This window comes from Egretta garzetta, unplaced genomic scaffold, assembly GCF_000687185.1.
Source record: "Egretta garzetta isolate BGI_Z169 unplaced genomic scaffold, ASM68718v1 scaffold112, whole genome shotgun sequence".
Taxonomy (NCBI): Eukaryota; Metazoa; Chordata; class Aves; order Pelecaniformes; family Ardeidae; genus Egretta; species Egretta garzetta.
The window spans coordinates 2,554,475-2,566,018 of record NW_009258884.1 but is presented as its reverse complement, the minus strand read 5'-3'; the positions used below and the strand labels follow the sequence as shown (position 1 = coordinate 2,566,018).

Sequence of the window (11,544 nt, the reverse complement as noted above, 5' to 3'; positions counted from 1 at the left end):
CAAGCAATTCTACAGTTTAGTGGCACTTCACATGAGAAATCGCCAGCTTCTGTTCACTCTGGACCGCTACTTTCCTTTCGTATCTCTAGTTTTTGCACTGGAACAGACCAAACATCTATTTCATGTTCTTTTTTCCCCACATTGCACACATGATTTTTTAGACTTCTATCGTATCCCTTCAGCCATATCTTTTCCATGCTGAAGAATCTTCATCTACTTGGTTGTTCCTTGTCAACTGCTTCCAAACCTTCTCTGGTTCTGTGATACCCGTTCTGAGCCATAGGGAGCAGAAACGTACACCAGATTCTGGGTACGTTGAGGGGATCAACGTACCCAGATGCAGAGGGGATCAGGAGAGCAGCCACTTGAAAAGTCACACACAATTATAGGCCAACTACTGCATGATTCAAGGTCCTTTCTAGTTTCTCTCTGTCAAGTTACATCTCCTTATTTTCTCAATATTCAGTCAAACCCGCAAGTTGATCATTAACCCGGGTGCTGAAAGTTCAATCCACACTCACTGTGTACGATGAAGGCTATTTCTCCATTCACAAGAACTTTAGTATACAGATTGTTAGGTTTGTGTTAGGACTGTTGGCCTTGAAATCTTCATTGATATAAGAATCTTTCACAGCCAACAGCAATGAGAGGTCCTGACTGTCTCTCCAGATTCCGTGCTAGGCATGTAAAGATAAGGGGAAGAAGAGGGGCACGGTGCACAAGCATGAACATCCTTCATCCACCCAGCAATGTTAACTCAAGCCCTGTATCTCATAACCTACAATTTTTACATAATACATATGAACATGTTCAGTCTAACAGCCTTCCTACTGAGAACTGCAAGTATAATCATGTTCATAGCACCATAGTAATAATTAAAAAAAGAAAAATTAAACAAAGAAAAGCTGCCAACAGAGGATGGCAACAGAAACAGCGTTAGAGGTTATAACTACGTTCAGTAAGTGAGGTGGGAAGTGAAGAGAGGGAAAAAAAAGAAAAAACGAAGTTATCTATGGTGGGGGTGCATTCTTCTTCCTCCCTGACAGAACTGACACAACAGCAGGAAGAGATAAGGGCAGTAACAGTAGAGGAAAATACATGGTTACATATTGGCAATTACAAGGTGGGGAGGGAACTAAAGGATGGGGATTCTGCATAGGATCTCATTTCTTTCAAGACAGAATCAACACTGTAGTATAAAACACAAAATGGCACTGAAGTACAATATCCCCTCTCTCTAAGCCTTCTTTTCTTGTTACAGATATTTAGATGTGCCTGCACACTCTCCTAATGTGACCTCTCCAAATGTCTTGCAGACCCCATCTTCCCTCACGGTCTCCTATAGTATGAGCATATTGGGGGCAGGAGGAAGTTTTGCCAGTATTTGCCTACAGAATTATGACCAATATTCTGCTCATCTCTTCCTGTTTTACTACCTTAATTCTGCAATTGTGGATGTAAGTACTTGATTTCAACTCTTATTTCTCTGCTGACAAGCTTATGACCTTTCATCAAAAAGCATCTGCCTCTCTCTTCAGCATCTGCTCACATGTATCCAGCAGACACAGGTTATTCTTCATCAATCTATTTCTTGGTCAGTGAGGCTAATGACAGCTTCCTGCTGTAACATCTCCCATACATTCAGATTATGTTTAAATACAGCAGTCTTTTTGCATAAAATTGTAAGTGTGTGTGTAGACTGTAAACAATTGCATCCGGGCTTTCCTCACTGATGTATCCTTCCATTAGTCATGACAAACTTTGTCTAGCTCCACTCAAATCCAACCAGAATCCTCCTTTAAAGCTCCTCGCTTTAGCCGGGGGGTTGGACTAGATGATCTCCCGAGGTCCCTTCCAACCCTTGCAATTCTGTGATTCTGTGAACTGTCTCTGCCTCTCCAATCGTTCCACTGGCTCCCTCTTCTCTGCCAGAACAGAGGCTGCTCATCTCCATTTTCAACACCCTTGACAAAGTACAATAGAAGTAGTAAATTCCAACTCTGCTCAGTCAATGACAGCAAGATTCTATTTTTCAGACAAGTATTTTCATACCTTTTCATGCTATTCTGCAAATTTCTGAGGTTTCTCATATAAACATTTGTAAGAACTGTTATAGACTTTGGAATCCTGCCTTAAATGTCTCACAAAGATAAAGTTAGGTCGCGAATACTTCCACACAACTGCCAACCAGGCTGGCAAATTGTCTGTCTTGCTGAATACCGACAATTAGAAGGGGCAGAAAGTATTTCTTGTTTTGTACTTCAGAACCCAGTCCATTCTGCTACAGCGTCCCACTTCACTGACATTCCTGGACCCTGTGGTAAAACAGAAGGGATAGGAAAACCCAGCAGTATCAAATGGATAATATTTTTTAAAAAAGGAAAAAAAAATTTACAGGAGAAGTAGGAACAAATAGTCAAAAAAGAAATTGTTAAGTCTGAAGATACCTAGCTGAGAAAAAGCAGTGACAAGAGTAACAGTTTCAGGAACCATGAAGAGATAGTTGGCCCTGTGTTAGCTTGAGCTTCTCAGGGAAGGAAATGATTTAACAATGTTTATTTCTAAAAGTATGACAATATTTTTCTCTTTAGCCAGAGAAAAGAACAGATCCGGCTCAGACTTCCCCTTAAAAGCTACTGTTCACACATTTGTCATATGCGGAGAATTTTGCGTAAATTACAAATAATTTAGAACTGGATATTATAATGGCAACAGTCATAGCATAATTTCAGATTTGGTTTCTATGAGGCAATACTAATTTGAACAATCTCTCTTGATCTCCAGATCTCAAAATGCTTCAGAAAGAAGAAGTACATAGTATCTCCAGTATACACATGGGAAAATGAGTCACAGAAAGGTTAAGAAATCTATCAAAGACTACCCAGGAAATAGTCAATGACTGAATCAGAAATAAGACACAAGTCTGGCGGCACTTCAAGCAGGCAAAAGCTAGCACTGCCTGAAAAAAACAGTTCTTCACTTGGGAAGATACAGCAGGTTAAAAACTGTGCCTATTTCTAGCAGGCCAGTTCCCCAAAACCGTTCAACGCATAGCCACACAAATGTTTACACCAGCAGAAGGGAAGGAGTCAAAAGGCCAGGAGGACGGCGGAGTCACCTACTCGCTGTTTGCTGGAATACCCCGTCTCCTACTCTTACATTCACCTTCACAGATAAAAGGCCAGTCTCATGGGTAGACTCAATTTTTCTTGACATATGTGAAACAAGCTAACACTTTTGCATCTAGAGTAATTTTCCTGCCATCTTGAAGTACTTAACCAACATTTGCTAATTAAATTTCACATCCTTTTGGGAATTTTCCTCATCTTGTTTTTGAGCAAACTAAGTGTGATATAGAGAGTGCAAAGAATTAGATTACAGTCATATAAGGCTTAAACAGAGTTGAGGGATTTTGTTTTTAAATCTGCAGCCTTAGTAAATTGAGCTCTGATGTAACTAACCTATGGCAGAACAAGGAAGGCTCTGCCTTACCCAGGGTGACTACAATGAATCACAAAATTAATTCAGGGATATTTATTCAAAGTTTACTCTGGCGAGAAAATGAAGAGTAAAGAAACTGTTTCAGCAGTGGTAAGAAAGGCTTTATCCAAAGCATGATAACAACACTTGTGAATAATTCTTTCTGTGATTTCACTTTATAAAAAGGTAATGAAGCAATCTTATGGAAAAAACCAAAACAAAACAGGCCATATTTAAGGACCAACCTATTAAACCACAGTAACTAGATTTCATGAATTACAGACCTGTGTCTGTACCTTCAAGACACAATGCTCCAACTCACATACAATAACACAAAAATTACAAGTTGAGACTCACATAAGTGAAACCCTTCAAGTATATTGCTTGATTTGCAAAACAAATCTTCCTAGAAGTATTTTTATTTTGTCAGATAATCATAAATTTGTTCAAACACTCAAGCAAAAACATCAGATTTCCATCCTGGGGCTATACCACACATAAGAAAATACTAGTGTACATTTCTGACAGATTTCTAAAAATAGTTTAATGGGTCCAACCTCCATATAAACAGTTATTTATTCAAACTAATAGACATGGTAAAAGGCTAAGTATTATTTACCATCTAAAAGTCCAATGCTCAGAACATCAATGGTACCGTTACAAGCTAGGACTGACTTAACCAGTCTAAGAGTCTTAACTAAAAAAGCACTAGACACTTCCAGAGCAATTAGTAGTCCTTCAGTCACTGCCTCAATGTCCAGTTATCAGCAATGTCATATGGCAGTTATTCAGAAAAAACAACAGTGAAAAAATTTAGTGATAAAGAAAAGAAGTTTGGGTTCAGACTGATCTATGTTAATCCTTCAAGTCTGATTACACAAAGTTCTGGGAAGTACTGTGGAATGGGATAGGATAGCAAGTAAGAAAATTAGCTACAGGATCATTAGATAGGACAATCCTAGAAGATACAGGGTTTTCATTCAAGAACCTACTAGAAGGTTGATGCCTGAACAGACTTAAGATAATTTTGTCCTTTAAAACAAGAATTGAAGGAAGTGTATTCCAGCTACAATATCCAAGCTTACAGGTCTGCCTGTAAATAAGAAAATCTGTTGGGCATATCCCCCAAAAGATGAAAGATTCTTTGCATGCTACCAGCAAAAAGTGTTAATAGGTCGACACTGAAATTAAAGACAAATTAAGTAATGGCTATTTAAACACATTCCAGCATACTGTGCTTCCCATTTTTGCAGAACAGACACATCATCCTCAAAGCTCAGGACCTCTTCCACAGTTTCTTTAATTTTTTTCCACTCAGTTTTATGTTGCAGAATACTCTTGTGGAGAAGCTTGTAGCGGAAGCATATGGGCATATGCTATTAGAATGAATAGAAACAATGAACATATTTTCTCCAAGTTGAAAACAACTAACTGCTGAATTTTCCATGACAATCCTGCATGTGCAAATACCTTTCTTCTTCTGTGACAGACATTTAAAATATACTGTAAATTGCCAAGAACTTTAATCTCACGTAGTTGCACTCCCTCTACTCACGAGGTTACTGATGTAAAAATTGCTATTTCTATCCCTGTGTGAAATACAGTAAAAAAAAATTAACATCTATAAGGCTATGGTTTACTAGTAACACTAAAGAACATTCCCTCCATTAATTATTAACATCATATGAATCAAGCCATAAGTACAGCAATGGGGGTATTTGAGAAAAGGTGCTAAGAAAAGCCCAAATGTCCGAATCTGACCCTTCTCACACCTTGAAATTCCCATTAGCATACAATATTATTATATTTCTCAATGTCCAAAGCATGAACTCACAATTATGCTATACAGCGTCTGACTCATATTCTGCATGACATGGAAGCATGGTATACTTTAATTTAGCCAATTACAGAAGTGACAGAAGTCAAGGAACATTACAGCAGTCAATTCAAGATGTCAAGTTTACTCTGTGCAAGCACGACTTTTCCATCTGCATCAGGATAGCTAAAAAATTAAAATAAGATTTTATACTTCAAATTCTAATAGAAAAAGATATTCCATTAAGAGACTACCAACTCCTTAAAGTACCTAAGTAATAGCTTTTGGAACATTAAATATTAAATAAGTATTAGAAGCGTACTTTAAAATTGGTTTTGTTGCCATCCCAAAAGGTTAATATTGGTTCCACACTTGCATATGCAATTTACAACCAAACTGTTGCCAAATCTCAGGATCACATTGTTATACTTCATCTTTAAATAACGGTTTCTCTCTCTCCTGCTAGGTAACTACAAATACAAATAGAATTTATGCTCTACCAAAATGGGGTTGATCAAATTCAGCTGACTAGATACTCTTCTCCAGGAAATTCTATTTTAATCTCTCCTGTAATTTATGAGCTTAAAGAAAAGTTGTTAATACATGATATCGAGACCCAGGCTATTCACAACTTTGCCATATTAAATGGGGGATCATAAGGGCAAAAACTAAGACTGTCTTAACATCTTAGGAAGTTTCTAATCAGCTCCCCACTTGCCTCACAAATAAAATGGGTGCTGAGTGCATACATTTCAAATAAGAGTACATATTTCCAGCATCCATTCACCAGTTAACATGCTAACGCACTGGGGTACAGAGAATCCCCGAGGGAGGAAACCTCCTCTTCTGAATTTTGTCAATACATAGCACTTCACTGATTGTGAAGGAGCCTGTCCAGCTCTCTTCTGCCAAGGAGGGTCACAATAACACCAAAACTATCCAGAAGAGCAGGAGGAAGTCCTTCATTCAGAAATGGAAATGAAGGACGTAGACATTTCCTTGACTAAAAGTACCACAGAGCAATGATTTAAAACAAAGAAGGGTACAAAACTTACAAGGTTTTTTGGTTTTAAAAGTATATCATAGAAAAGTAGACAGCTTGTATTCTAAAGACACTTAAAACATATTTTGGTTTTCCTAGCAATGCCAGATTCTCGTTCCTGGTTGTCCCAAAACAGCAAATAGCATGCAGTTAATGTACACCACAGAAAATTTTCATGAGCCAAAGACCAGAAACAAAAGCTACAGAACTGAATATCCAAAGCAAACCCTACAAAGTCCAAACAGTGCACAGATAACGTCTCTCATTCACAAGGCGAGACACCTTTTTTCCCCCCTGAGATAACTGCAGCAGTTCCCAAACCCCAGACATCTACCTACCTTATCCCTTTTGACCCCATCCCTGCCACAGGGGTAATTCAACTGGCTATGAAACATCAACTGAAGCATTCAAACTTCACCCACAAAACTATAAGGTGAAACAGAAACCAACCCAAACATCCTCCAATGAACCAGTTTGTAGCATGCAAAAGGTTCAAGAGATGCTACGCAAACAGTAGTGATAAGAACTATGACAACCTTCCTCAGCAAGTCACCGAGGTTTACTCAAATTCACCTATTTCCTCCCATTTCACCTACGGTTTAGAAATAACCATGATGATCTCAAACTTCATGTATATCATACAATATGCATAAAATATTCTTTCAAAACGTCTATTTTTGCTCTTCTGTCTTGCACTGAAAGCATAGGCACTTTAAAAACAGCTACTGCACATTAATTTATTCCCCCACTGTTAATCCCTCTGCAGGTAAAACGGCTTTTGACATCATCTAATGTGCAAGAAATTATGTGGTCACAGTTTTAAGTTTCCAGCCTCTCCTTGTAGTTCATTCATTATCAAAAGAGTTATCTGTAGTGGCAGCTTTTAAAGCAGCTTTGGTTTGGAAAAGGAAATATAACTTGACTAATCCATATTGACTAAACCCACAGCTCCCCAAACTACAATGTATTGTAAGAGAAACCACATACTATAAAGAGGGGTTCAGGACGAACTAAGTATCAGCCTCATCACTCTCCTCAGTTGTCTGGGTTCAGATAAAATCAAGTTTAGATTTTAGCTAAAAATGCCATAAGGTTAAAATAATTTCTTTTTTTTTACTGTACATAAGAGCAATGCCTAGGTCTATTCAGATACTACACAGGAAATGCACAAACACAGTTTATTGTTACTATGTTCATGATTAAGTTTGAGATGTTCTACTTCACAGGGAATGCAACAATATATAATATACCTCCAATTGAGACTCACACCACAGCCTTTAAGTCACAGAAAAAGGCAAAGAATGGAAGACATCTTGAACTATGAATGGTATGAGTAAAACTTTGTAAAAAAAAAAACAAACCAAACCAAAAAAAAAAACCAACATAGAAGTTCAAGATTCTACATATACGTAAGTCTCATCTTTGAGACCACAGTGAAACATCAGCACCTACAGAAATAATGGCTATAATAGAGCAGGTAAGTGACCACGTTTATTAAGAAAGGTTTTGGGAATAACTTTCCAAGAAAGCTAAACCATGAAATCACACTGATTATATGGGAGAATTCCCACCTTTCAGACACCTCTTCTCTGTCAACACAGCATTTCATGTAGCATAAAAACAGAAATAAGAGTTGAAGAATATGAACCAGAGACAAAACTCTACAGTGGATAACCAAGTATATACAACTTTTTTATTATTTAAACTAATTCCTCCTTTTTTTTTTTTTTTCCCAAAACTACTATTAATGAGGTGAAGAGTACAGCTAAACTGTAATAATATACCTATCTAGCTTGATGAACAGCACTTGAACTTGTAATGAACTTACATGGGTTTAACTTTCTAACACTGACAAACAGGACAGGAGTCAGTGGGTTTCCTAGTAGATGTATATTCACATTTGTTAGACATCTTCCTCAAAACATGAATGTATCTTAATCCTTTTAGGAGAACATCCGCTTTTCAAAGCAGCCCCAGCTTCTGCCCAGGAACCGCACCAGTAATGGCCCAGCAGAAATTTTGCGTGGATCATGTGGCCTGTGCCCTGCAGCCAGGGAATGCTACTGCGGCTGCTTTCAACCCTCAGTGGGACAAGTGTGCCTCTGACTTCATGAGGACTACAAAGAGAATTACCAAAATGCACTTTCCCTGCAGCACAGCATAAGGCTCAACTGAATGTATGGGATGAGAGGAGTTATTAAAAGAGACATCATACTAGTTTAGGTATATTTTATGCTTTACCTCACCCTTTTTCATTTATAGGTGTTCCTTCCCTCGCCATCTTTGTGAATGTATTTTCATTTTCAGTTTTACCCAAGACTAGTCACTCGGCATGCACAGAGTTTTTAAGTCCTGGTCAACAGTTTGCCCAGGTAAACTGTCTGCATAAAAATTTCATTTCTGATTTTTTTTACTGCTGAGAGCTATGCATGATAGGATTTTTCAGAGATGGCTGATACATCTTTGTATCAATACGGTATCTTAATTTTGCAATGCCCTTTGTAATCAGAAGCAGGTGAAGTCACTGACTTCAAAACCACACAGACCAACAGCCTCCTTAAGCCTGAAGAAAAAAACTGCGTATCAAATCAGTCTGGGAGTGGCAACATTACATGAGTGGTTTAGACGCAAAGCTATTCAAGGACATAGAAATCTCTCTTAGGAGGAAACATAGCTCCAAGGTAAGATTGAGCTTTCTGCATCCACACCAACTCACTAAACTTAAGCCCCAGTAGGCCCAGACTGTGGCAGTCATTTAACAGAGGGTGGATAAACACTGAACTAGCATGGAAGCGGAAGGGAACATCACAAAACATCATTACTAGATGGAGAATCATTGAAGGAGAGAGAAACTAAAATGGAAGATATATTCAGCATGTTTCTGGCTATTTGCATAATTTAGAAACAGCACAAAGCAAGTATTTACAGACAGCAGTCCTGCATAGGTCAGAATTTTTATCTGGAACATTTACAATAGAGAGACAAGGTAACACGTTCAGTTAATAGATTTTCATCTGAAACACTGATTCAGATTTGACTAAAGAACATAAATGACTTGAAGAGTTCAAGACTGGCATCCAGGAAACGTTTGTTTGCATTATGAAACCACTGTCTGGTTACTAGTCTGTTCTCAAGATTGTACTGTGTTGCAGTGCACCTGCATGAGGCACAGATCCCTTCCAGCTTAAACAATTGTTAAAATCTTAAATTTAAGTAGCTATGCACGTTAGAACTCCAAATGGTATTTTTGATCATGCAAGAAAACCTTCATTAAAACCATTTTCTAGGCAAGCATAAAAGAAGAGGAATAAAACATTTCACCAAGACTTTGGCTGAGAGCTTTGATAGATTAAGTTAAATGTCAATATTAAGAACATAATACTGAAAAGCAGAAAGTATTTTTCTCTAATACAGAAGGCTTTCAGTTACTTTCATGCATTTAACAGTAGTTGAAGCAGAGTCAGCTTCCCTTCCCTGTGAGCATCTCTCACTCATGCTGTAACTGAAAAATGAAATAACTTAGAAGATGCAGTTAGAGAACCACAAGACCTGTGGAAGGGGACTAGAGAGGAGAAATTGAAAGGAAGCTTTAGAGCCTGTCCTACTTTTACCACAGTTTTTGAGAGAGTTTTCTAGATCCCTTTACATCACAATGAAAAATATGTATGCCCAGAAAGAACAACTAAAATGAGTGGTTGCAGGACATACAGTGTATTTAAAATAAATCAGCAGCAGCACAGTGTAGAAAAGTGAATATACTCTAATTTTGTGCATGTAATTTCCATCTGGAGAGCTACTTTCAATTGATTTGTACAATAACTAACAAGCTAGCGAGAAGTAACACTTGTGGAAGCAAAGACTTGTTATATTGTCTCCATGCATTAAAAAAAATGCACATTATGACTCTTAGAAAGAAGATTCCAAAATGCTGCTCTTTCCCATGTTTCACTAACAAGTTTAGGTATTTCAGTGACCCATATCAAACAGTATATTTCAGATAGGCAAATTATAGAGCACATAAAGCACAACAGAACTTTTTTCCTTAGCAGCCTACACTATATCACATAGAAAAGCAATGTCAAGAAAAAATTAACCATGCTTTCGCAAAAAAGGTCACTGAAGTTGGCTTGTTTCCTCTGAACTTTTGAATCCTTGGGAAAAGCACGAAGGTCTTTCATCCCCCAACACAAGACACCAGATTTCAGCTAACTAGAAATCCACTTCAAATATTACATACTTCCTTTCCAAATGTCAAGGTTGTTTAGTTAATCAGGAATAACAACATTCTGCAGAATAAAATTCCAGTGCAAAATTGCAACAGATCTACACGGTCCTTATGTGCAGTGACACAACACTATGTGTCCGCTTATTCAGGCACTTAAGCTGTGCCCATGGCCACTCTACCTACCACAACAGTAATGTTTTTATAATAGCACCGTTTCCCCCTCCCCCCTCAAATTATATTGCCTAGGATAAAAATCCCTATCTGAGCTCTAGAAATTCCTAACTATAGTGCTATACCTAAAAATACTGCATAATACAAGAATGCTGCCACAAAACCAAGTATCTAGAACTACACATCTCCTTCTCATTGTAATAAGTTGTCCTGTTTTTTTTTTTTTTCTTAGGTTACACCAATATTTACAGTCATGAAAAGGTAATAATACACTTGTTAAGACCGCATCTGTGAAACAAGAAGAAACAGGTTTTGGACAACAATAGATTGTTCAGACTACCTACTTACTTAACTGAGCCTGTCTAACGCTAACAGTACATGCGTCCATCTAAAATCTTGTCTAACTGCAACCGACTTGATACCCACAGGTTTTTTTTTAAAGTGCAGGAAAATCAGTAAGTACAAAGTTCTTTACCATCAAGCCAGAATAATTCTAGAAAAAGCCACTTCCATTGTGCCCTCCAGCAGCCCAGAGATGACAGAAGCTGGGGATGTTTACAGGTCCTATATGAATAATTCAGCGTCAGCATCAGCAACAACTCCCCACCACTGACAACCTCAACGTGGGGCTGGAGCAGGCGGCCGCGGTGCAGCTCCAGCACGCGAGCTCTGGTAGCAGGACAGCTTCAGGAACTAACGCACTCCTGGCCGAGCGTCCAAGTGGCCGATTTTGAAGAACTGACCCTTTTTTTTTTAATTTTTTTTTTTTTTTTTAACTTTTATTTCTCCTCCCTAAAGGAAAAGGAGAAA

At 38.1% G+C, this 11,544-nt stretch overlaps 2 protein-coding genes across 2 annotated transcripts in view; one reads left to right on the top strand and one right to left on the bottom strand.

Moving 5' to 3' along the window:
- The window catches only part of NCOR1 (nuclear receptor corepressor 1), a 73,652-nt gene extending 62,347 nt beyond the window's left edge, over positions 1-11,305 (bottom strand). The window contains exon 1 of the mRNA XM_035889524.1: positions 11,210-11,305. The gene's annotated coding sequence lies outside the window, so the exon portion shown is untranslated. The remainder of the gene's footprint in view (positions 1-11,209) is intronic.
- PIGL (phosphatidylinositol glycan anchor biosynthesis class L) overlaps positions 7,798-11,544 on the top strand; it is a 67,211-nt gene continuing 63,464 nt past the window's right edge. Inside the window, exon 1 of the mRNA XM_035889615.1 lies at positions 7,798-7,815. Coding sequence (XP_035745508.1) covers positions 7,798-7,815 — 18 coding nt within the window. The remainder of the gene's footprint in view (positions 7,816-11,544) is intronic.